The sequence below is a fragment of the Nannobrachium achirus genome (assembly GCF_963921795.1).
Source record: "Nannobrachium achirus genome assembly, chromosome: 4".
NCBI classification, from domain to species: domain Eukaryota; kingdom Metazoa; phylum Chordata; class Actinopteri; order Myctophiformes; family Myctophidae; genus Nannobrachium; species Nannobrachium achirus.
This window is the reverse complement of record NC_137813.1, coordinates 20,698,679-20,724,715: the sequence shown is the minus strand read 5'-3', so window position 1 is coordinate 20,724,715 and position 26,037 is coordinate 20,698,679. Positions and strand designations below refer to the sequence as shown.

Here is a 26,037-nt window from a genome sequence, read left to right as displayed (position 1 = left end):
CGAACGAAACGAGTCATGACTTATGCCCGTTTGAAGTTTGAATTTTCAGACGCTTCGTATAGCGCCCCCCTTTGGCCGATTGGAATAAAATTGGTTTCAGTGATACTTTGACTAACCCTCCACATCTTTGCCAAATGCCATGAACGTGTAACTTTGCATGTATGATTTAGAGGCCGAAGAATAATTTGCATAAAACCGCACTATTGATTGAATTATTAAAAAATTATATTTCACTTTAAAAAAAATCTGGTTGATCAATCTCACCGTATTGGTCCAAAGTTCATGTGAAAAAAGTTTTGTGCGCGTATCGAAAAAAACCCAGGAGGAGATAGATTTTTACTGTTTTTCATATTATTCCGAATTGTGGGAGATCTAAAGGTCAGAGGTCAAAAGTCAGAGGCTAAAAGTTGTTCGGCATGAGGAGACGCATACGTGTATACAGGTTTCATGCCTGTACCTCAAACACAGCATGAGCTATACATGTTCAAAGTTCGCACTTTCGAAGGCTTCGTGCAGCGCCACCATTTGGCCGATTGCTATAAAAAATAATAGCGCACTTCGCCACTGTAAACTGAACACATTGATGTTTTTATTTTCATTTTCTCACTAAGTATGTAGGAGTAGAAAGGAACCGAAGTTCCCGTCTACTGTCTGACTGACTGACTGACTGATAGATAAATAATGACAATATCTAAAGTGTGCTCGCCTTATAGGCGAGCCCACAACTAGAAAAATATTGTTCCTTCGAAACAATTGTGGGCTCGCTTCAAGCCAGAAAACAATGGCTATAAAAGTACAAAATGTCAAGATCGCAGGCAGTGCTCTCTTTGACGTTACTGACGTCAAAGATTGGTCCATTTTGTTCCAAAAATGTGTTGTGCAAAAGTTGACCCGCTGGTGGCGCTATAACAGGCCAATGTAAGAAGGGTGGTATCTGTTCCTTGACCTATTGGGAATGTGCTTGCAAGATTTCACGCACATTGCAGGCTGTGTTCATGATTTGAGGTGTTTTTGGCTTTGGCCACTTTATCGCTGCTTGCAGCTATATTCATTATTATTATTTTTTTTGTGTGTGTGCACTTCATAGGCATATTAGATAAAGGTCCTTAGATTGTGTGTAGAATGTTTCATGCAAATTGCAAAAAAAAAATCCTAACGGGTTTAAGCGTTTCACAAACTGCTCAAAATGATATAGCGCCCCCCTTTGGCCAATTGGGGTATGATTGGTTTTAGTGATATTTGGAATAACACTCTACATCTTTGCCAAATGCCATGAACATGCTACTTTGTATGTATGATTTAGAGGCAGAAGAATAATTTGCATTAAAATGCAATATTCATTGAATTATTTAAAAAAGCATGTTTCAATTTTAAAGAAATCTGATCTGACAGATCTTTAGATATCGGTCCAAAGTTCACGTAAAAAAAGTTTTGTGCGCGTGACGCGAAAATTTCAGAATAAAAGCGGGTTTACGCGTTTTACAAACTGCTCAAATTGGCGGAAAATCTAAGGGCGGAGCTTACTTAACAACGACACAGATGTCTTCCGCTTGAGTCAAAGCACGCGTGTAACAAGTTGCATGTCTTCAAACGAAACGAGTCAAGACTTATGCCTGTTTGAAGTTTGAATTTTCAAACGCTTCGTATAGCGCCCCCCTTTGGCCAATTGGAATAAGATTGGTTTCAGTGATATTTGGACTAAACCTCTACATGTTTGCCAAATGCCATGAACGTAACACTTTGCATGTTTGATTTAGAGGCAGAATAATAATTTGCATAAAACCGCAATATGAATTGAATTATTAAAAATTAATGGTTTAACGTACAAACTTCTCACCACATAGACTGTATAGGTATTGGTCCAAAGTTCATGTGAAAAAAGTTTTGTGCACTTGACGCGAAAATCCCAGGAGGAGATAGATTTTTACTGTTTTTCATATAATTCCGAATTGTGGGAGACCTAAAGGTCAGAGGTCAAAAGTTAGAGGGTAAAAGTTGTTCGGCATGAGGAGACGGATACGTGTTTACAGGTTTCATGGCTGTAACTAAAACACAGCATGAGCTATACCTGTTCAAAGTTCGCACTTTCGAAGGCTTCCTACAGCGCCACCATTTGGCTGATTGCTATAAAAAATAATAGCACACTTCGCCACTGTAAACTGAACACATTGATGTTTTTATTTTCATTTTCTCACTAAGTATGTAGGAGTAGAAAGGAACCGAAGTTTTGAGGAGAAGTTGATATAGTATAGTATAGTATAGTATAGTATAGAAATAATGACAATATCTAAAGTGTGCTCGCCTTATAGGCGAGCCCACAATAATGACAATATCTAAAGTGTGCTCGCCTTATAGGCGAGCCCACAACTATTGCTTGTAGATCTGCAATTTTTGAAAAATCGTGTCATCGTGGAAATGTGTGCAAGTCTTAGAATATCTCTGACCCGACATCTAAATCCTTCCTCTAAATCAGTGGTTCTCTAACTTTTTCATGCCAAGGACCCCCAAAATTACAGGTATTTGGCCACGGACCCCCATCTAAAAATATGTTGTTCCATTTTTTTCTATCAATTACGCACACCATGGAGACTTGAATTCATGGATTTTCTTGTTGCATTCCTATGCCAGTAATTTGAGGAGACTCTTTGTGTCTCCATAGGGAACCACTGCTGGTCATCAAATTATTGCGACCAAAACAAAGTCTCTATGGAGTGAGTAATCGATAAAAATAAAAAAAACAACCTCAAAACTCAAAACTGAAGTAACAGTTTTGGAACTCCTTTGAGACTGGGAAGGCCGTTGTCGTTTTTGCCGCTTCCATCAGGTTTGAAGTTTTCTGCTCAAAACATCTCTACAGATACTGAGGTATGCATTCTCTGTACCTGTCGAACCCGGACACCAAGAGGAACTTGCCATCGCACACCCACACCACACGAGCGCCCCTGTGGCCCTCAGGACCTGGGCCGTCCTGCAGTCAGAGAGAGAGAGAGAGAGAATAACCTAGTTTCATGGCAGTGGGGCAAGGCAAGGTTATCTATAATTTAAATAAAATCATGAATTCCTAAGGCATCAAGGAGCATTTAAAAGCATAAAAAGGCTTTTGACGAGAAACAAGCACACAGGATTCAAACCCACGTCATGGGACTCATACCCAGCGAAAGCCCCTATCTGGTTCCCTTACAGTATGCGCGCTGCTGCACATGCAGTCCATACTGTACCTGCACTGGTTCGGTGGACTTGCGAGGATCATAGATGCGAACTTTCCCATCTTTGCACACCGTGGCCAGCAGCTTGCCATCTGGACTCCACGCCATGCCAAAGATCTGAAACGGAGTGAAGCCAGAAGGGATTTATGGGGATCTGACAGTGTTCCCTCCAGTGTGCCGGCAGGCGAACATATCCACATGTTGTAGCGGACACACAGTTTAAGCCTTTGTTCTACTTCCTAACATGGACAGGCTATAATGATGAGATCCATTCTCTCACCTTGGCCGAGGCGAACTATCAGATTTTGAACCCACACTCGACTATGATTTCATAGCTTCCATTCCCCCAAGGTTAAGCCGTATTAACAACCAGATGTATTTCCCTGTGCATCTTGAACTACTGTGGGGTCAAAGTGGTGGTCCAGGGAACCTCAGCATTCCTTGGAGGGGGTTCTAAATGGACCCTTGAAGGTCTGTAACTCTGAGATTCAGGGCATTCACGAATAGTGATTTTTATTGTTCGAATTATTCGACCTCAAAGTATTCGAATAGTCGAATATTCGACAGGAAATAAATATATATATTTTTTTCATACAATAAAAACTAGCAATTCTCGGTCTAGTAGTGACAGTTGCATTAGCTGGCTCTTCCTCCATCATGACATCGAGTTTGCAGGCTGGCCGCTGTTTTTCCCCACAGGTAATTAGTTCCAGTAACGTGACGCATGACATCAGTATAGATAGAGCATTAACCGATTCATCCACCAGGGGCATTAACAACTCATTGATGACTTCCTATCTAGCTAAGCTGTATAAACCATGAAGAAGTAATAAATAAAAGAGAGAGAGAGAGAGAGAGAGAGAGAGAGAGAGAGAAAGCAAATATTCGACTTCGGTGAACAACGTTGAATAGTGACTTTGATATTTGAATATTCGGTGAATGCCCTACTGAGATTGTACAAATGGAACCAAATGGACCCTTGCAACTCCATTTGTACATTCTCTGAGTTATGAAATGAAACACTTTGAGCTTCACCAACCTGGTCCTGGTGTCCAGTGAGAAGCTTGACCTGTTGTCCAGTCTCCAGGTCCCACAGCCTCACGGTGAGGTCATAGGACGAGGACACCAGCAGGCCGCTGGCCAGTGGGTGGAACTTGATGGAGTAGATCTTCTCTGTGTGACCTAGGAAGGAACAGCAGCACAGTTTCACCATCATCATCATCATCATCATCATCATCATCATCATCATCATCATCATCATCATCATCACCATCATCATCATCATCATCAGTATTACGCAGTGGTGGGAAAAAGTACCCAAATGTTTTACTGAAGTTAAAGTATCAAATACTGCAATTATAGAAACACTCTGTTACAAGTAAAAGTACAAAGGTATTTGCATCAAAATGTACTTAAAGTACCAAAAGTAAAAGAACTCATTATGCAGAATGTGCCCTTTCAAGTTTTAAAATGTATCATTAAAAATCTTTTGAAAATAGCAGATCCACATGCGTCGTGATGCGACAGTATAGGGCTGAAGTGGGTAATATACTGTTTTGTAATATTCAATCTACAAAGAAACTAGTAACTAAAGTTTTCAAATAATTGTAGTGGATATTTGCCTCTGAGATGTCATGGAGTAGAAGTAGAAGTACAGAAAATTGGAAATACTCCAGTAAAGTAAAGAAATACCTCAAATTTGTACTTTAGTACAGCACTTGAGTAAAAGTAGTTAAGTTACTTTCCAACACTGGTCCACACATAGTATTTGTCATATCCGGCATCCTACCCTGCAAGATGAGCTCTGGCTCGGTCAGCGTCTCGGTCAGCCCTCCCTCTGGCACCTGCCACACGCGGATCTTGGCGTCATCACCGGCTGGGCGCGGTCAGGGGAAGAGAAAAAATGAGCGCCATGAGGACACGCAAACGCACATCACACAAGGAGGGGGGAGGGGGGGGAGGGTGGACGCATCGACTCACCGACGCCCACACACATGGCTGATAACTTACCCACGGCTAGTCGGCGCGTATCGAAGGGGTCCCAGCAGAAATCGACCACATTGACAGAGTTCTGGACGGTGGGCAGGGCTGTGTCTGGCAGCTTGCCTGGCTGAGAGAGCTGAGCGGAGACGCGAGGGGAAAGGATTCAGTCAAACACACTGTTTGTCCCATTGTTTAAGACCTAGAACGCAATTGTGTCACTCTAGATTTTAACCACTTTAACCATTACTTTATGCTAACTATTAAAATATAGCAGATATACAAGCTCGAGAAGGGGAGCTCGAGGTTGTAGATCTGCTATTTTTGAAAAATCATGACAATTTGTGACAGGTCCCGATTCTATAGATGTCACCTAAATCCTAACAGGTTTCTGAAAAACCTATGTTTCTATGTTAGTGGTGCTCAGACCTTTTCATGTCCAGGACCCCCAAAATTATGTGTATTTGGCCACGGACCCCCATCTCAAAATATTTACTTCCAGGGACCCCCAGAAGCAAAAATTGAGTTACAAATGTTCGCTTTAAAAATACATAGATTCAAGGATTTGCACACATTTTCACGACTTTTCAAAAATAGCAGATTCACAAGCTCGCAGTGTGGCACTCAGCCAAACCTACTGTTCTGCAGTTTAACTAAGTAACGCTGTATAAGTCTAGTGACAAAGGCGCCTATCAAACTCGTTTGCTTCAAACACCAGTACCTCGAAGACGGCGATCTGGCCCCCGGACGTGGCGAGGGGCACGGCCACGCGCTGGCGGTTGGCAGAGAAGCCATCGCACTCCCCGGGCGTGGTGAGGTTGAGGCCCTTCAGGTTGAAGATGTGGGTGTCCCTGTGCATCACCGTCCCCTGGATGTGACGGAACTTGGAGCTCGGCCCTGGGTCAGGGGAACACATGGGGTTCCATATTAACAATAACATTTAAGTCTATTTGCATTTTCTCTCCAATGTCGACATGGCCCTCCTGTGTATACAATACCAACCCCCACATGCCTCCTCTGGGTCTAACAGGGAGACCACATCGTTGCTGTCGGGCAGAAAACTCTTATCTCAATATTCTTATATAACTTTTAGTTTTTCCACAAATTAACGCCCTAATTGATCATACTGCAGCGTCACACAAAAGGATCAAAAGTACCAGATCCTCAAGCTCGAAACACGGTGTGAAGCGACGCATTTTGAACTTGTAGATCGGTTCCTTTATGATTTTTGAATTTGAATCCTGAAAAGTAACAGTTTTGGATGGAGGTTTCCATCCGACAGAGACAATAACACATTTGGAAGTTCAAGATAGAGGTTAATCAAACTAATCGAATTAATGGATTATTAAAAAGTATTTTGAAAAGTTCTGCAGATTCTGACTTGTAAAAATAGGACACCAGCGGATATAGCTCGGATATAATACAAAAATGTTTATTTTTATAACTTTATAACTTTGTATTTAATTCCTGGTGAATGTTCACAGCCCTAGTGTGTGTGTGAGCACATACCCAGCAGGCTGTGGATAGCCTTGTTGCTCTGGCTGGGACTGGGCAGGAACCCTGAGGACAGTCCAGAGGTGGAGGAGGGGGAGCGGGAGGGTGCAGCACTGCTGGTGGGTGTGGTCAGAGGACTGCTGGAGATGGAGCAGCCACGCCCAGGCTCCTACACAACCACAGCAATGTTTTAGCTGCTCTACTCTACAGTCATCCATTATATTATCCCCATATATTAGATCAGGGCTCTTCAACGTTTTCAGGCCAAGGACCCCTTAGTCGAGAGAGAGATGAAGCAGGGACCCCCCCCCCCCCCACAACCCATTAATACCATATAGTTTCATCGTTTGATGGCACAATCATCAGTGTATTTTGGATTCATGTCAATTTGTGTTTTCAGATATTTAACCACTTGAACCGTCAATACTTAATAAACTTGAACTTTCACTCTGTACTTAGTCTGCTCTTTTTCCTCTCTACACCAAAGCTCTTTGCCGAAAATAGCCAATCTACGACTACAAGCTCAGTAGATTTGTTATCTTTGTCTAAAGTTCTCAGAATATTGACACAAGGGTTCAAGTGGTTAATATAAAAAAGTAGAAAAAAACAAACTTTCTATCACTCAAAGGAGGACCCCCTGTAGTAACTCTGAGGACCCGCTAGGGGTCCCGGTCCCGGGGGACTGCCCATAAGTCTGAAGGTTCATTAGTCGGAAGGTTCATTAGTCCAAATTTAGTTAGGGTTACTGAGCTTAAGGTTAGGGTTAGGGTTACTGTAGGCATAGTATTCTTAACAAATTCGGACTAATGAACCTTCGGACCAATGCCATGGCACCCGGTCCCGGACCCCCAGTTGAAGACCCCTTTATTAGATGGTATGTTCTTTTAACCATATTGACTCTGGTGTCCCTGTTTTGCGCAAAGTCTTTCAAAATGTTTTGGAAAGACTTTGAGATGGAAAAAAGGGTCCGAAGTACACTTGTAACTTAGGTCTGTTTTTACAAAGAATAGAAGTGGATATTGTCCTCTAATGGAAAATTAATGTTCTTTGGTCAGTTGACAACATATTCACTAACCTCTTTGCTCCCTCCTCTGGGCAGGTCCTTCTTTGCAGGCGCCTGCTTGGCTGGCTGAGCCTTGGCTTTGGGACGCTTGTCAGGGTTGAGGCTGACCCTTTCCACCTGAGGACAACGACACACAGCAAACAGACACACACTGTGTGGGCAAAACGTATTCTACGAAAGACCATAGGATGTGCATGGCATGAGGATGATGATGACGTGTATGACGTGATGAGGATCAGTGGTTCCCAATCTGTGGGCCATGCAAATGGGCCCCCAAGTAATAGGCAAAATCATAATGAATGAATCATAATATAATGTTAATATTTAAAAAATATATAATGGTATATGGTATATTTCTTGAAAACCTTGAATCATTTGTTTTCATAGTAATACCAATGAGAACTTAAAGTATACTATGTTAGTTATGTTGATCCAATTCGGAACACAATCCATTGATTGATCATTGAAATCCGCACACCCATGTGACCACAGATGGTTGGGGTCGCGAACGCTTTCAACATTTCCAAGTGGGCCGTGAATCGTGATCCAGAAAAGGTTGGGAACCAGCGACGCAGATGAAGTGTATGAGGTGATGAAGATGGTGTGCATGATGTGATGAAGACCATGCTTCAGTGTGGTGAATGACAGTGTGTGTGTGTGTGTGTGTGTGTGTGTGTGTGTGTGTGTGTGTGTGTGTGTGTGTGTGTGTGTGTGTGTGTGTGTGTGTGTGTGTGTACCTGTGTGTTCCCTCCTTGCCACCACTCCTCAGCAGTCATGGCTGGCTCAGAACCCACTGTGTCCGGGTACAGGTCAGCATGGAACTCCTGCCCCGACTGCAAGAGCACAGTCAGTGCATTCACAATTCAATTCCAGCTCTACATGTGTCTGTAACGCTGCTTGTTAATATCAAGTACAGTAGGATCTATCCATCTCCCTCTCTCTCTCGCTCTCTGTGTGTGATATTTGAAACACATTAATATATAGTTCCTTTCCGGCAGAAACCAGCCAACTCAATTTTTCAGGTTTTTGATACAAACATTTTCCATAAATCAGTGCTATTGAACACCTTTTACGTCTGTATGTTGGTTAAAGAAAATATTGAAGCAACGTAAAGAGCAGAATGTGCTTTTTAGTTCTTTATTTTTTTTCTGAAAAAGTTACATTTTGGAGTTAGCTGGTTTTGGCCCAATCTGAGTTCCCAGAAGTTCTTTTTCTCGCCACTAGGGGGGCGAGAAGAGTTTTGGCCCGACAGCAGTGATATACATTTATGTTCAATTTAAAGTTCAAGTATTGTAACAGGGGTTTCTCTGGACAGTGATAGGGCATAAGTTGGTAGTTTACTAAGCTAGATAGTGCAGGGGTTGGCGAACCTTTTGACATGAAGTGCCATGTTTTCATTTTTTGATAGTCAGGTGTGCCATATCAAATTATGACATCACATAAAAATGTCATAAGTATTTTGATTGACATCAGGATGTAATGATCATTAGACTAGCGATAACCCACCTATCTCCCTCCCCAGCCAAAGTTAAGAGTTTGAACGAGTGTATTAGTATGCGCCGGATGTGATTTGTAGAACTTAATTTAACTGACTTAACAATTTTTTTAAATCTTTTATATTAAAAGTACAAACCTCCCTCTCTCACGCTTAACACCAGTGTGCCAGTGATCACCTTCCCCTGTGCCAATGTTGGCCTAAGGTTGCCTAACCCTGGTGTAGTGTAAATTAGGGGTCTTCAACGTTTTCAGGCCAAGGACCCCTTAGTTGAGAGAGAGATGAAGCAGGGACCCCCACAACCTTTTCACAGATTCCATATTGTTTCATCTTTTGACAGCACAATCATCAGTGTATTTTGGATTCATGTCAATTTCCATTTTCAGATATTTAACCACTTGAACCATCAATACTTAATAAACTTGACCTTTCACTCTGTACTTAGTCTGTTCTTTTACCCCTCTACACCAAACCTCTTTGCCGAAACGCGCTGCGAGGCGTTGTGAGCTTGTAGATCAGCTATTTTTGGCTAACGTTCTCAGAATATGGACACTAGGGTTCAAGTGAATGCATTTAAAAAGGGAGAAAAAAGGCTTCTATTACACAAAGATTTGGAGGACCCCCTATGGGTCCCAGACCCCCCCGTTGAAGACCCTTGGTGTAAATGGTATGATGACTAAATATTTGACAGATGGATGGTGTATGAATGGAGGTGTGTGTTGTGCAGACCTTGCGAGGGACCTGGTAGCTGATGGGGACGATGCAGCTGTCCGTCAGCTGGAGCGCACGCATCACCTCGCAGGACATGACGTCCAGGGCAGACTTGGGCACCAGGGCGACGCCACGTGTCGAGGCGTCCGTCAGACAGTGGCTCACTGCGCCGGACCACAGGAATCACAAACAGGTCAGTACAATGAGGCACAGAGGCTCTCAGTGGTGGAAAGTAACTAAGTACATTTAGTCAGGTGCCGCAATTAAGTACAATTTTGAGGTATTTGTACTTTACTGGAGTGTTTCCAATTTCGGTACTTTTACTTCCACTCCTCTCAGAGCCAAATATTGTACTTTTTACTCCACTCCACTACTACAAAGTTGCTAGCTACTTTATAGATTTTGATTATTATTATAAAGTAAATTTTTATATTACTTATTTCGGCCATTTGAAAATAGACGATCTACAAGCGCACAATGTGTCGCGTCGCAATGTAGATCTGCTATTTTCAAAACATGTTTGTACATTTGAAAACTTGAAATGGGACATTCTGTGTACTGAGTACTTTTACTTTTAGTAATTTAAGTACTTTTGATGTCAATATTTTTATACTTTTACTCAAGAACATTTTGAATTCCTGGACTTTTACTTGTAACAGAGTATTTCTACATTGCAGTATTGATACTTTTACTTAGGTAAAACATTTGAGTTATTTTCCCACCACTGCACAGGAGTCACAAATAGCTAAATAAAATGAGGGACATAGTTAACAGAGGTACAGTCAGAACAGAGGTACAGTCCTACTGTACCTTGAGAGAGGAATGGCTCCGTGGCTGTTACTTCAAAGCAGTCAACAACAGCTTCACCCTGTGGAGGAGAAGGGTCACTGCAACGTTTAGTGGACTTGGTATGAAAAACGTGGAGCATTAAAGCATCCCTATTCCGGGCATGTCATTAGAAGCAAAGTAAGACGCCTCAGGGCGAGGTCGCGCCATGTCTCGGCCGTCTGTCCAGTGATGTATATCGGACCAGTTACCCATATATGGAGATCCATGTAATGTATATAGGGATATGCTGTGAGACCCCAAACATGCTTACTCATGTTATTCGTTATGTGAAAAGGTGTTATCCCTGCTCTGAGCCTGTGATGTCACTGTGATGTGTCAGGGGAACTACAGTGTCAGGAGTGACATACAGACAGACAGACAGACAGACAAAGATACGTGGACAAGATGTGCCTGTTTCCATAGTTAAGAAATTAAACATACCGTAACGGTATGTTTAATTTCTTGTCCAATATAGACTGGTGTCACACTGTGAAAATAGCTTAGTTAGCTGCATGACTGTCATTCAACAAAGTTTAGTTAATACAGTGGTTACTGGTATTTTATTTCCTAATAAATATGAATTCACTGGAAACAAGCAAGGGAGAGAGAGAGAGATATGAGTCTTACCATGCCAGCCACGATAAGCAGACCAGTGTCAACATCAAACAAAGGTATCGGGGTCCTGAGAGGGAGAACAAATGAAAAGAGAGAGCGAGAGTGAGATACGTTTGAATAATAATCAATATGGTGAAGGAGCAGCATGATCAACATAATCCTTTCAACTGATGAGGGCATTAGGCTGCCGTTGAGCAAGGACACCACTAGGTGGAAGAATGTTCCTGATATTAGGGTATAATGACTATTGCACTTGGCTTGACCACAAGAAGAAGTTGCACTGCTTTATTTCCACATATCATAATAAGTGGAGTAGGCAGCCGTCATTATTTAGAATAACAACTCAATTCAACCGTGAAAACACATTAGGTTCAACAAATGCGCAATCGCTTAGAATCACATTCACTCTCTCTCGTAGGCACATCCAGGGTTCGCCGTTCATAAAGCCAGCAACACTCTCGTTAATGTGAGCAGGGGTCATCGCCAAGTTGGCTTGTGGTCAAAAATTCTTTCTTTTTTTTTGCCACGGACATACAAAATGAGCGGACAATAATATTACCACAAACACAAAGAGATAGCCCCGAATGACCATAACATGTCTGTAACTCTGAGAGCGTACAAATGGAACCAAATGAACCCTTACGGGTCCATTTGGTTCCATTTGTACACTCTCAGAGTTATGGTGGTCCTTGCAAATTAAACGTTTGAGAACCACTAGTACCAGTGGACTCATAATGTGCCATACACAGTGTCGTAGTAAATCAGTGTCATACATATTCTGAAGAAGACCTGGAGACTTAGACATTCAGTAATTGGGTCTTACGAGCAAAATAAGAACATTATAATGGCGTGTTAAACAGAAAACCAAGAATTTACCAAGGACACATTTGTTTGTGTAGAGACATATTGATGAGCCCTGAATGTGAGGAATGGGGCTGTTACTAAAGAGGGGGTTGAGTATGCCGCTAAACAACGACTTCAACATTACATAGGCACGACTTCACCTTCAGAGACGCGCCCCCCATGCCCAACTGGCTTGTAGATCTGCTTATTTCAAAAGGTTTATTTATACATTTTGAACTATTGAAACGGGACATTCTGCATAATCTTTACATTGCCGTATTGATACTTTTACTTAAAGGCCTGCTGACACGCCCCAAAATTATAATAGTATGATACAGTAGGTCACGTGGTCTGTTTGAAAACGGTCTGAAATAGTCTGAAACTATGAAACTCACGTCACAGTGTAATCTGCCCCTCGCCCCCCAACAACAGCTGACCAGTACAGTAAGTAGTCTAAGTACAGTAAATTAATTGGCATATTGCGCATTCTGACAACTGACGCATTCTGACAACTGACGCTGGGTTCGGGCGGCCCAGCGTCACTCTAGTCGGCGACCTGGCCAACTCTGAACAATGTAAATAGGGAATGAATGCCCCGCCCTTTAATGCAAACCCCATTATACCTGTTTTCATAGGACCCGTTTTGACCATCTGTCTGCCTGTGTCCATTTATGCCCATATATGGAGATATCTGTATCTGTCTGTCTGTCTGTCTGTCTGTCGGCGTCCATTTTATGTCCATATATGGAGATCACTGCAGTTATAGTTCTGGGTCCATTTTATGCCCATATATGGAGATATCTGTCTATCTGCGTCCATTTTATGCCCATATATGGAGTATCTGTCTGTGCCTCCAACTGTGTTGCAGACACAGTGCCGGTTCCCCCTTTAATGCAAACCTCATTATACCTGTTGTCATAGGACCCGTTTTGAACATCTGTTTGCCTGTGTCCATTTATGCCCATATATGGAGATATCTGTATCTGTCTGTCTGCGTCCATTTTATGCCCATATATGGAGATCTTTGACCATCTGTTTGCCTCTGTCCATTTATGTCCATATATGGAGATATCTGTATCTGTCTGTCTGCAATCCATTTTATGCCCATATATGGGGGCATTCATTTTATGCCCATATATGGAGAACGCTCGTGCCCGTGGGACGAACGGTTCTCGAGATACGCGGATTACATACATACATACACAATCACATAGATTTTTTGTTGACTCATGTGGCGTACGTGATGTCAGAGCCTTTTATGAAGTGATGTCACAATGAGTCAGAGCTTTCGCCGATTTCCTCCGGAACAGCCTGATGTCAACAATCAACCAAATAAGGAGATTCCGAACGTTTCGCGCCGGTCGGGTCGAGACCCGGCACTGCACTCCGTGCCGCGGCGGGGAACGCGCGTGCCGAATCTGAAGCCGGTGGGACGAACGGTTCTCGAGATACGCGGATTACAGACACACAGACACACAGACAGACAGACAGACACACACGCAGAGACTTCTCGCATTTATAGATAGATGACATCATAAACATATTAACTAATATTTTAAGATTACTTTTTAAAGTGACAGTACCCCTTTAGATGACGGTCCTACTTTCAGTAAAACATTTGAGTACTTTTTCCACCACTGGTCATCAGCCTCCTCCCATGACTTGCTGTAAGCAGGATGTAGTAAGTAGGATGACGGAACTGAATGAGCTTATGACTTATGAATGGGGGGGGGGGGGGGGGGGGGGAATACAACTGGCTGTGGTGACCGAACAAAGCCATAAATCATCATGCTACTGACCGAGGCACACATGCAAAAAACAGCCCTGCCCCTCTCTCTCTCTCTCTCTCTCTCTCACACACACACACACACTTTCCCCCACTATCTCTCTCCGTTGTCTCACTCCTTCCCTTCAAGGCCATCATTAGTGCAGCAGCGGTGCGGTGGTGGCCTGCCTGCCTGCCGTTTCATTTTCTTTTCCAGTGACAGTGGAAGAGGACCGTGAGTGGTGGCTGACGTGACCACTTCACATCACAGAGCCACTGGGGCCATGTGTCACCGTTTGAGATACGAGTTGGAGAGGCAGTGAGAGAGTGAAAAGCTTCCCATGATGACCTGTACTGTATTGGTACTGTGTTAGATATACTGTATATATAAATATATATCGTCGTTGTCGGGTGGAAACCTTGTATCTCCAAGTTTCAAATTTGTACGTTCTTTCATGAAGTAAAGCCTTGCTTCATCATACAAGGCCGTCGCAAAAAATAGTGAAAACAGCAGATCTACAAGCACACAACGCCTCGCGGTGCGAGGCGTTGTGTGCTTGTAGATCGGCTGTTTTCACTAGTTTAAATCATTTTTAAAATGATAAATGCAAAATGAACGGTTTTGGACATACAAGGTTTTCACCCGACAATGACGATATGTAGAGAGAGAGAGAGAGAGAGAGAGAGAGAGAGAGAGAGAGAGAGAGAGAGAGAGAGAGAGAGAGAGAGAGAGAGAGAGGCCACATGCATGTCCCCACATCAACCAAGAGTGACAGACCGGTGACGCAACGCTTCTATATATACGGCAATGTAATGACAGACTCGCGTTTGGTATCTTAAGCAACCGTGCACAACGTGACACGCAACGTTTATATACAGTACAGTATAGTGTGTGTGTGTGTGTGTGTGTGTGTGTGTGTGTGTGTGTGTGTGTGTGTGTGTGTGTGTGTGTGTGTGTGTGTGTGTGTGTGTGTGTGTGTGTGTGTGTGTGTGTGTGTGTGTGTGTGTGTGTGTGTCTGAGTGTGCACGAGTGAATGAATGACTCTGAAAAGGAAAGGGAAAAGAAAAACAGCTGAGGGAAGGACATTACTACTTTGGGGTAAAAAAAAGAAACAATAAATTACATTAAATGATCAGACATGGATACTAGCTGCCTCTTGTATCTTAAATGATCAGACATGGATACTAGCTGCCTCTTGTATCTGGAGTCACTGTAGGAGCCATAATGTGATGTCTATGGGTTTCATTATTGATGTGGAGGTATGCACATTTGATTGACAGATGGGCACTGCATGGGCACCGGAGCTGGGAAGCTGCCACACTTATAACTGCTTAGTGTTCACCTGGCCTCAGTAGTAGTTGGGGATTTGGGAATCTGGATGGAGAGGGGCTTGGGAGCGACATTTTCTGTTGACCGCTAAAACGCCACTTGTCACATTAACAACCACGTTTGTCAAGAGTTTACTGGGAACTGTTAAAACATATAACGCGTGTGAAAGAATAAACGGTCAAACTTAGGGATTGGAGTGGACCTGAATTCTTCGTGTGCATGCGCGTCATGCAGTGTGTTTTAACCTTCCATGCTTAGCTCCTGGCTAATTACTGCCACAACAGTCACTATGAGCTTCTATTTTGATGACAAAAAATATATACGTATGTATGTTTGTCCCGAAAATATCTTCCATCATTAATCCATTTTCACACAAAAGAGTATATTGACAGTCTGCAAAATACAAAAATGTATTCGAGGAATGACTGCCGACATATACAGTATATACCGTACATGCTGTACACTGTGTTCAGGAGCAAACTGCTCCAACGACAGAGCAAAAGCATTCCAACAAAATGCATGTATTGTATAAGAGTTGTTTTGTGCACGTGAACAAAGCCTTTCTCTCTCCTTGTGTCAAGCTGTCAGAGGAGAGGCCTCTAGTCCACACTGGTGGTCCTGCACTAACTAAGGTGTTTAGCCCAGGTTGAGGCTGACGTAAGTGGAACTGATTTGAGGATGTTTGGGGGGAGGTTTGACCCTGGCCTGGGGGCCCAACCCTCTTTTCTTCCTTCCTTTTTCTTTTCCCTTTCATTCTTACCTTCTCTGCCTGTGATGTGACCATGAACGAGACCCCCACCCCACACACACACACACACACACACACACACACACACACACACACACACACACACACACACACACACACACACACACACACACACACACACACACACACACACACACACACACACACACACACACACACACACACACACACACACACACACACACCCCTTCCATCCCAGGTCCTGTGAAGTCTGCTAGGAGGCGGCCACGCTTCGTTAGTGCGGTTCTGTGTTCCCATGTCCGAGTCAGACCACAGGGAGTCTCTAAACACCTCCGTTCCCATGCACACCACCCGGCTTCACCCCCGTCGCCACTTTCTCTCGCTCGCTCGCCCTCTCCTTTGCTCTGGTATCAGTGGCTCTCAAAGTGGGGTCGAGGGACCTTCAGGGGTCCTTGAAAGAGGGGGGTGAGGTGTCCAAATAGACCCCTACAGGTCTGAAACTCTGAAAGAGTTATTGGTGGTGCTTGAAAATAATATGAAAAAAGGTAGGACATGCACATGACCCACAGTTCTTTAATAACAGCCAGAGAATATTGTTCTTCACAACGATCGACCCACCGATCCCTTTAAAACACCTTGGGCCCTATTATGATCCAGGTCTTATGCCTTAACTTCTTTACCTTTTTTTCACTATTTTGAAAAACATTTTTAAATACTTCAAATGCTGATCTACACCTGCATGTTGTGAACTTGCAGATCAGCTATTTGAAATATTTAAAAAACAAAAACAAAATAGTAAAAAAAGGCAAAGAAGTTAAGGCATAAGGCATAAGACCTGGATCATAATACGGCCCCTACTGTATTAGGGTCTCGGAGAATCTGAGAAGAAAAAAATGGAACGGCGCGATTATCCGGAGCAAGATAGGATTTCAATGACATAGATTTCAATCCAGTACCATGGGGAACAAATCACAAATCACTTTTGTGATCCACTGCATGGTGGTGACGGAGGTCCAGAGAGCCTGGAAACAAATGGTCACTCATAGGTTAGCGAAGAGCGCTTTAAAAAAGTGTCATATTCCGTCATTGGTAGTGTGGGCTTTACCCGGAAGTTATGCGGGAATGCCTACTGAGTGGCAAAGATACTACTTTCTGGCCTTGACAGCCCATACATCCAAAAAGAAAAGTCCTATCTGATTGCATTAAACGACGTTAAAAAATGTTAATCTCACTTTGCCACTCACTTGTTTTGTCTTTGGTGGTAGAAGATGAGTTAAACAGAGACAAAAATAATCAAGTGAAGAAAAAAGGAATATTGTCCGCACACAATAAACTGCTCTGACATGGGCGAAAGGTTGCTCACTTTTGGTTAAAATAAAAAAGACGGGACAGCAGTTTATCGTGGACGGTCCTTGAAAATAAAGCATTTGAGAACCCCCGGCTCTATTTTGTCCCCCCCCCCCTCCCCATTCCACAACCCTGTGTCCAACAATCTCAATGATGTTTGTCCAAATTGCGTTCACTTTCTCTGCGGCCTTATCTGTGGTTTTCTCACAGTAAACGTACAACAAGTCAAACAGTAACGTAATAGGCATGCCGCTTTATCTCTGGAAATAATGGTCTCTGTTTACTATCGCCTTCATGGTCCACCTCACCAATAGACCGTTTTCCCACAGAGGGAAAAGCTTACGGGCACGTGTACCCACCGTCGCACGCAGGGACGTGCAGAGAATGTTAGAGAGGCAGGGGCTGACATCTCTGAAAAGGGCCTTTTAGTGAAAATATTGAAAATAGCAGACCTCCAAGCTCACAACACGTTGCAGCGCGACACGTTGTGAGCTTGGAGGTCGGCTATGTTCTGTAGTTCATAACCTACTAAACTAAGCATAAAAAAGGCGATACTGGAGATGTGGTGTGGATTTCTGCACAGAGAGGGCAATTCTTTCAACATAAGATGCTGCATTCAAGTTCAGGAGAGTTTGGACAAAGCGATTCTCTTGAATGCTGCCTTCAGGTATGGCATGGAAAGAGGGCATTTGCATTTCTTTCACCATAGTAAAAACTGCATTCCTGGAGTGGAGAGGGGACTTTTTACAGACGGATAAAAGGGCAGGGGCTCAAGCCCCCTTTGATGTCTATGTGTGCACACACACACACACACAAATTCACATAGTAGATGTATGCACACACAGGTTCTGCACAATAACGCATGCACGCGCACACACACACACACACACACACACACACACACACACACACACACACACACACACACACACACACACACACACACACACACACACACACACACACACACACACACACACACACTAATTGCACACACAGGGTTAATGTCTGGGAGTGAGGCAAGCGGCCAGATCTCGGTCACATGGTCTGATTATGAATGAACGGGAAAACTATTAAGAGGCTTCAGAGGTGATGTGTGTGTTTGAGTGTGTGTGTGCATGTGTGTGTGTGTGTGTGTGTGTGTGTGTGTGTGTGTGTGTGTGTGTGTGTGTGTATGTGTGTGTGTGTGTGGTGCCCCAAGGTACCGCCACTCCTGATCAAGCCGAAAACACTAATCCAGACATAAGCGCCTTTCAGTCCAGTGTGGAGTGACCGGAACACGGCCAAACACACACGCAAGTACTTAATACTCATCATATAATGACGTGAGGGGGAACTTTGATCTGGAAAAAGTATTCACATTTTTACTTAAGTAAAAGTATCAATACTGCAATGTAGAAATACTCTGTTAGAAGTCTTGCTCTTCAACACTAACTCTGGGGGAACCCTCTGTGTTCTAATGAAGGTTTCTCTACTCCTGAGCCAATGCTGCCCACATAATGGACCTTATACTGTATGAAAAAGGTTGAAGACCGCTGGTCTAAATATGCAAAACTTAGTATGTTTAATTTCACAGGTAACGACCTATAATAGCTGGTAACAGTCTACAAGCGAGGTCATCAGCTCCTACACCTCTCTAAGTCCACCCAGCGCTCCGAGAAGATCCTCTGGGTGCTTCACAAATCCCTCCTGGCTTTAGTCTGTCACTAGCACTCTGCTGCTATCACCGTTTACACAAAGCAGAGAGAGTGGGGAGGGGGGGGGACCCCTGTCTGCCATCACCTCACGTCTCTCTCTCTCTCTCTCTCTCCACAGACCCCTAATACGCACCATAAAATGACCTTCTACGCATGACAGCAACCTTCAGCACCATCAGATATGATGGCCATATTAGTCTATTACATTGCCTTCCTGCGTGCGTAAAAGGGCGCACGCGTGTGTGTGTGTGTGTGTGTGTGTGTGTGTGTGTGTGTGTGTGTGTGTGTGTGTGTGTGTGTGTGTGTGTGTGTGTGTGTGTGTGTGCATGTGTGTGCGTGCGTGTTGTGATCGAGAGAATGCTTTGTCGTCTGATAAAGCAGTGTGTACTGTGGGTAGGTCATCTGAAAAATGGAATAATGGAAGAGACGAATGGACAGGTGGATGACAGACAGATGGAAGGAGATGGAAGGAGATGAGGGGGGGTCTTGAAGGACAACACGGGATGGAGGGTAGGCCATTGGGATCGGGGGGGGGGGGGGGGGGGGGCGAGGTGGAGAGGGGTGGCAGACCCCGCTGCAGACGCAGGTGAGAGGGTATCTACAGCTGTGATCTGGCTGGATTTGGCAGGGAGGGGGATAATCTCAAAGTGGGCAGAAACTGGAGGCCGCCCAAGTGAAAGTGTCCAGTCACTGGACAAATAAGCACGGGCAGGATAATATTGGTAACGCGCACAAAACACGCACTCCCTCCAGAAATCAGCAACAAGGTGCTGAGATAATTGGCCCAGTATGCACATGCACACACACAGCAAACACACACACAAACACACACACACTCACCTGTGCATACATTGGCATGTCCTGTGCGTAGATAGCATCGCAAGGACACAGCGCTGCATTATACAGAGTTAATGAAAGTAGCCCGTAGCTCCGCAGGGGCACGAGTTAAGCTAGGCTAACTGTAATGACCAGATCTCTATCCATGAAAGGAACCTTTCTGTGTGCCAACTAAACTCTGCTCTTATGGGACAGAGAAAAATAGGCCTGTTATCACAAAATACAGGTACAGCTTACTGTATGTTAAGCAGTGAGGCACAGCTAACAAGAAGTTGTTTGCTCGAGACAGAGTAGAAAATTACAGAAGAGATCATAGGAAATTAAACTCTTAAGCCCCATTTTATAATAGATACTGTATATGTTGTCACGCAAAAATACCTGAACTACAAGCTCACAATGTGTTGTTTGTCTATTTTTATCACATTTTAAGGCTTTTGAATTCTTTCGAAATGTTTCACCTTTTGTGACATACAAAAAATAAAAGGACGCCAAGTTGAAAGTTTGCGAGACTTTCACTTGAGTGACATTTGACTCATTTTAGGGAATTTATTCAAAGCTCATTTCATTGTCTAATTGCTGTTGAATGAAATGCTTTATTTGATCCTCTTTCCGCCCACTGCTCCTAATCGTTAGGATGGGTAAACCCTGGAGGACAAATTCCACATGCTGTAGGTGCAAATGTACCACAGCAAATACCTCAACAACAACAATAACAACAACAACCGTCTGTATCCGATGGCCTGGTTATGTCAATGCGGTCAGTGCGAGTGTCTGGTTACAGTACGTCACTGTTAGGGCAGTCACAATTATTACATAATCGTCTAATCGCAATTATTTGACATAATCGTGATTATTTTTCACAATCGTCATAATCGTGAATGATGAAAAATTTTCACAGATTTTCAAACATTTTCAGAAATAGCGGAAATAGCAGATCTACAAGCTCACAACGCGTTGCATCGCGACGCGTTGTGAGCTTGTAGATTGGCTATTTCCACTATCAATGTTATTTTCTTAAAGGAGTGGCGACACCGGCCGAAATTTAACATTATGATACAGTAGGTCACGTGGTGTTTCTTCAAACAGTCTGAAAAGGAGGCGGGGCCGTATAGTGAATGTATACTTCGTCCGTCGTGCGGTGCCGCGCAATGTATACTTCGTCCGTCGTGCGGTGCCGGTGGGGGTAAATGACATCATTAAAAAAATTGGCTAATTTGATAGCCTTAATTAGCTGTTTTGGCCGTGTCACGCCCCCTTTAAGTAGTAAGTTGTCAAATATATCAGTCATTTCTTTGTATATTTAAGTTATGTGTCATATCTGCCATGTGCATCTTCAAAGCCTAAAAGCCAAACAGAAATGTAATTGTCAACGACAAAAACACAATTAAATCGTTAATCGCAATTATTTGAGTGACAAATAATGTAAAATGTCATAATCGTGACAGCCCTACCGTCTGTATCAGATGGCCTGGTTATGTCAGTGTGGTCAGTGCGTGAGTGAGTGGGAGGGTGGTGCTCTGATTACAGTACGTCACTGTGGTCAGTAGGTGGCCGGGGGTCTGCTTACATCAGTGTGGTCAGGGTGGGTGGTGTTGGGGCTGTGCTATCAGTGAGGTGAGGGGTCTGCTGAACTATGAACTCAGACAGGCCACTTCATCAGCCTGCTGCCAAAGACACCGTCTCCAGGACCTATAGATCATACAAGCTGTCACTGGATGTCTCTAGTGTCCCATGGTTGGTGACCGGTCTGGCTGTGGTTCCCACTGCAGCCAGACGTATTAGAGACCAGGGACGTGTAGAGAATGTTAGAGAGGCAGGGGCTGATATTTCTAAACAGGCCTTTTGGTGAACATATAGAAAAGAGCAGACCTCCAAGTTCACAACGCGTCGCACTGCAACGCGTTGTGAGCTTGGAGGTCGGCTCTTTTTGGTTCTTAATACCACACTAAACTTAAGCATAAAAAAAGGAAATAATGGAGATGAGGCGTACGGCATGGATTTCTACACAGTGAGGGCAATTCTTTCAACATAAGATGCTGCATTCAAGTTCAGGAGAGTTTGGACTAGGCAATTCTCTTGAATGCCGTCTTCAGGTATGGCATGGAAAGAGGCCATTTGCATTTCTTTTACCATAGTAGAAAACTGCATTCATGGTCTGGAGAGGGCACTTTTTACAGGCCGATAAAAGGGCAGGGGCTCAAGCCCTCTTTGATGATGTCTATGTGTGCACGTGCCTGTTAAAGACCAGGGACCAGAGTTGTTGTAGCTCTAAAAAGAAATGTTTGGGTTTATCAGAAAGGATGACAGGGGCATTCGGGGTGGGTCACCGTGTAAACAGTGGCGGTCGGCGGACTCCGGCCACCGATGTACTCTAGAGTCTAGAGGTTTGGAGGGTGAGAACGTACGCTGGCTTTCCCAGCAGATGCGATAAACAAGATGCCAAATGCTTGCGCTTATACCTCGATTTCAAGCACACTTTCTCACAAGATTTGGAAAAAGCAAATAAGTTGGGGAAAGAAGACGGGCAGATTAAGTGGCAGATTTATGCCATGACCATGACAGATGTATGTGACTCAGGGTGTATGTGTGTGTGTGTGTGTGTGTGTGTGTGTGTGTGTGTGTGTGTGTGTGTGTGTGTGTGGTGCAATTCACATAAAGGTAAGAAAGGAACTGAACTGTTCAGTTACTATCACTATTAAGAAAAGAAAGTACCACATTCTTCTCATTGTCTGATTTATGCCAAAAATCCTGACCCAATGAGCAACCAGCATATCGTCGTTGTCGGGTGGAAACCTTATATGTCTAATTTAGTTTTGTATTTATCATTTTAAAAATGAATTACCATTTAACTAGTGAAAATAGCAGATCTACAAGCACACAACGCCTCCAACCTCCCACTGCTTTTAGATCGGCTGTTTTCACTATTTTTGTGCGACATCCTTGTATGATGAAGCAGGGCTTTACTTGGTGAAAAAAGTACAAATTTGAAACCTGGAGATACGAGGTTTCTGCCCGACAGTGATATTCTGTTGACCCCATTTTTATCAGTTCATCTCTTTATCGTTTGCTTGCTATTAGATCTCATGACTCGCTCCATCAATTCATCTCTTTATTGCTTGTTATTAAATAATTATTGTTTTATGTTTTCAGTGCTAGATTTTATTGCATGAATGACTCAGTGAGACAGATGAGGGGGACCACACTGGTGGTCCAGTGTTGGTTTCGTTGACTAAAACTATAATGGAAAATGTTTAATTTAAAGATTGACATACGGTATATTTGGCCGCGGACCCCCATTTTAAAAGGTTTTGTGCCAGGGACCCCCAGAAGAGAAGCGTTGTGTTAAACAAGAATTGACACAGTCAATATATAAGATGGTCAGATGAAAAAAAAAAATGTTTTTTGAAAAAAAAAAAAAAATGTTTTTTGAAAAAAAAAAGTTTTGGAAAAAAATGTTTTTTGGAAAAAAAAAAAGTTTTGAAAAAACTCGGGCGTGCTCAAACAACAGTAATAACTGCGTATTACCTTACTGTACTTTACTGTACTGTATACTGTACCTCACTGTACTGTACTGTACATATTCTGTGTTCTATATCTATGAAGTCTGTGTTCTAGATCTATGAATTTTGTCACTCCCCCCCCCCGTGTATGTGTATGTGTGTGTGTGTGTGTGTGTGTGTGTGTGTGTGTGTGTGTGTGTGTGTGTGTGTGTGTGTGTGTGTGTGACTTTTACTTATAACTGAGTACATCTACAGTGCAGTATTGATACTTTTAAGATACTTTTAAAAAAACAAGTGTAAAACATTTGAGTACTTTTTCCAACAGCTACTTTCCCCCATAGCCTGGAGGACTCCTGCTAAGTTTGCAGTTGCCATATAGCCTATTACTCTATAAATCTATCTGTGATGTCTGATTTTACTAAAACTAGCATGCTTATTAGGCAGTAGTGGGAAAAGTACTTGCATTCTTTACTTAAGTATCATACAAGTGGAAGACTTGTATTCAAAATTTACTTGAGTACAAGTATAAAAAGTATTTGTATTGAAATGTACCAAAAGCAGAAAGTACGCATTATGCAGAATGCAACCAAGGTGTTCAAATAAGTGTATTGATTGTACGCTATTTTCCAAAATCTTGTCTTTCTTTCTTTCTTTCTTTGATGATTGTTAGCCATATGGTTTAAACCCTAAAGTTAACTTGTTGCATTTATGTGGTCCACCCTCTGTTCTCAAAGAAAGGGAGATGTAAGGAGTGCCTTTATTTTGTAGTAACCGGATGTGACGACGTACACAGGACGCGGGAGATGGACCTGGGAGGTTGTGCTCTACCGCAGTATTGACTAGCCTGTTGCTTCACACTGCTGAGTTACACTGCTGTGTTGTTGCTGCTCATTTGTTTAATAAATACAAGACTTCGGATTACGTCGTTGTACGAGCCTGATAAGAGTAACTTGACATGCAGCAGCTACTCGGACCAGTAAACTACCGAATGCAAATGTTATATGGACGTTTATTTCAGCCACCAGGAAATAGACGGAGCCGCTCCAGCCAGAGAAACCATTTCATTACGACCGCAATAGTTTTGTGCTTGTCATTTCGCCAAGGTGATTCATGTTTGTTTTCTCTGCTGTCATAGTGTTCTGTACTATTGCAACTTTTAGCCAAATATATGTCTATATACATATGTATAGTAGCACTTTATCCAACGTCTGTGCATGTTTCTTCTTTCCCCACCTCACGTCCACTTGGCAGATCGATGGGCTGCGTTGTCGACTCAACATTGTAATAATAATAAAACACAACTTCTCAAACTCATGCATTACTCTTTATTTCTACGAACATACTGTCATGTTTCATTGTCATTAGAGTATAGTCTGGACTACACTTTTAGAAAACGTGCTGTGCATTATTTAACATTCTGCGACTGTAAATGATTTTCGAACTTTGCTGTCTAGAATCTGCGACATGCTCTGAGCTTGTAGGTCTGCTATTTTCGGCACAAAGCGACGTTTTGATACAAAGCATGAATTAGACTGTCCCAGAAGTGCAATTAGAAATCACACAAGTGCATTGTTGTTAGCATTTGACAAGCTATGCATGTAAGCAAGCAACAGATGGCCCGATTGGGCTTGGTCTAATAGCTGGATCTTGCAATGAAAACGTCCATGATGGCTACTATTTACGACACTCAGGCACTTAACTACACAATCTATACTTCCATAACTTATGCCAGCATGTCCATTTTTATCATGGGCATACAGATATTACCAGAGACAAATCTGCAAGCCCTAAATGTATGCTAACCTACTAGTGCATACTAAGCTCACAACGTGTCGCATCTGTACTTTTACTTTTGTGTCGCATCTGTACTTTTACTTTTGGTACTTTAAGTATAGAAAGCTTATTCTGGCTGCTTCAAAAGTGTAATAAATGAACTCAATGTTTTAAAACCTACAAAACAACCCTAATATTAAGAAAATTGGACATTAACTGGCTGGCGTACTGTTCAGTCCAGTTGGTGGCGGTAATGCCCCTTTAAGGTTACACCAACCACCAATAAACCCCAAAGAAAAGAAGAAGCAGCAACCAGGAAGACCAGGTGATCGCTTTAGTTGGTTTGTTCTTTGCTAGCACCTAGCACCCATACATGGCTAAACCGTTTGCCACAACAACAAAAAAAGCAGATACACGGTTAAAATTAATCTTTCTCCTCCGGCAATTGGACTTCATTTGGAAAGCTGAGTCGTAAATGTATTGTATCTGTGGTCATGTTTGCCCTTTTTTCACTGTGCATTGTCTCGTATAATAGTCTGTTTCATAATGATTTCGTATTGGTTCTTTGTCATCACAACTTGTTAACATCTGTATGTTACCAAACACCTAGCTATACATAGCCTCGGTATAAAATGCAAAAGACGTTAGGACTGAGTGATTATACAGTTGACGTAGTTTCTCATTTGGCCGCATAGTCAGCCCCGGTCAGCCCTCACAACAACAAAAGCCAGCCATGTATGGTGTTTTCGGATGTTTTTCGCTAACGTAATGCTTTTAAACACATTTGTATTTGGAAAAGTATATTGAGATGACGATGATGATG

At 43.0% G+C, this 26,037-nt stretch overlaps 1 protein-coding gene across 1 annotated transcript in view; it reads right to left on the bottom strand.

The window, feature by feature from the left end:
* The window catches only part of coro7 (coronin 7), a 249,810-nt gene that overhangs the window by 16,401 nt on the left and 207,372 nt on the right, over positions 1 to 26,037 (bottom strand). The window contains exons 10-21 of the mRNA XM_080724911.1: positions 11,405 to 11,459; positions 10,760 to 10,817; positions 9,968 to 10,113; positions 8,481 to 8,576; positions 7,756 to 7,860; positions 6,696 to 6,849; positions 5,908 to 6,083; positions 5,217 to 5,325; positions 4,996 to 5,082; positions 4,246 to 4,388; positions 3,219 to 3,323; positions 2,883 to 2,968 (exon numbers count right to left, since the gene is read on the bottom strand). Of these exons, the coding sequence (XP_080581037.1) occupies positions 2,883 to 2,968; positions 3,219 to 3,323; positions 4,246 to 4,388; positions 4,996 to 5,082; positions 5,217 to 5,325; positions 5,908 to 6,083; positions 6,696 to 6,849; positions 7,756 to 7,860; positions 8,481 to 8,576; positions 9,968 to 10,113; positions 10,760 to 10,817; positions 11,405 to 11,459 (1,320 nt within the window). The remainder of the gene's footprint in view (positions 1 to 2,882; positions 2,969 to 3,218; positions 3,324 to 4,245; positions 4,389 to 4,995; positions 5,083 to 5,216; positions 5,326 to 5,907; positions 6,084 to 6,695; positions 6,850 to 7,755; positions 7,861 to 8,480; positions 8,577 to 9,967; positions 10,114 to 10,759; positions 10,818 to 11,404; positions 11,460 to 26,037) is intronic.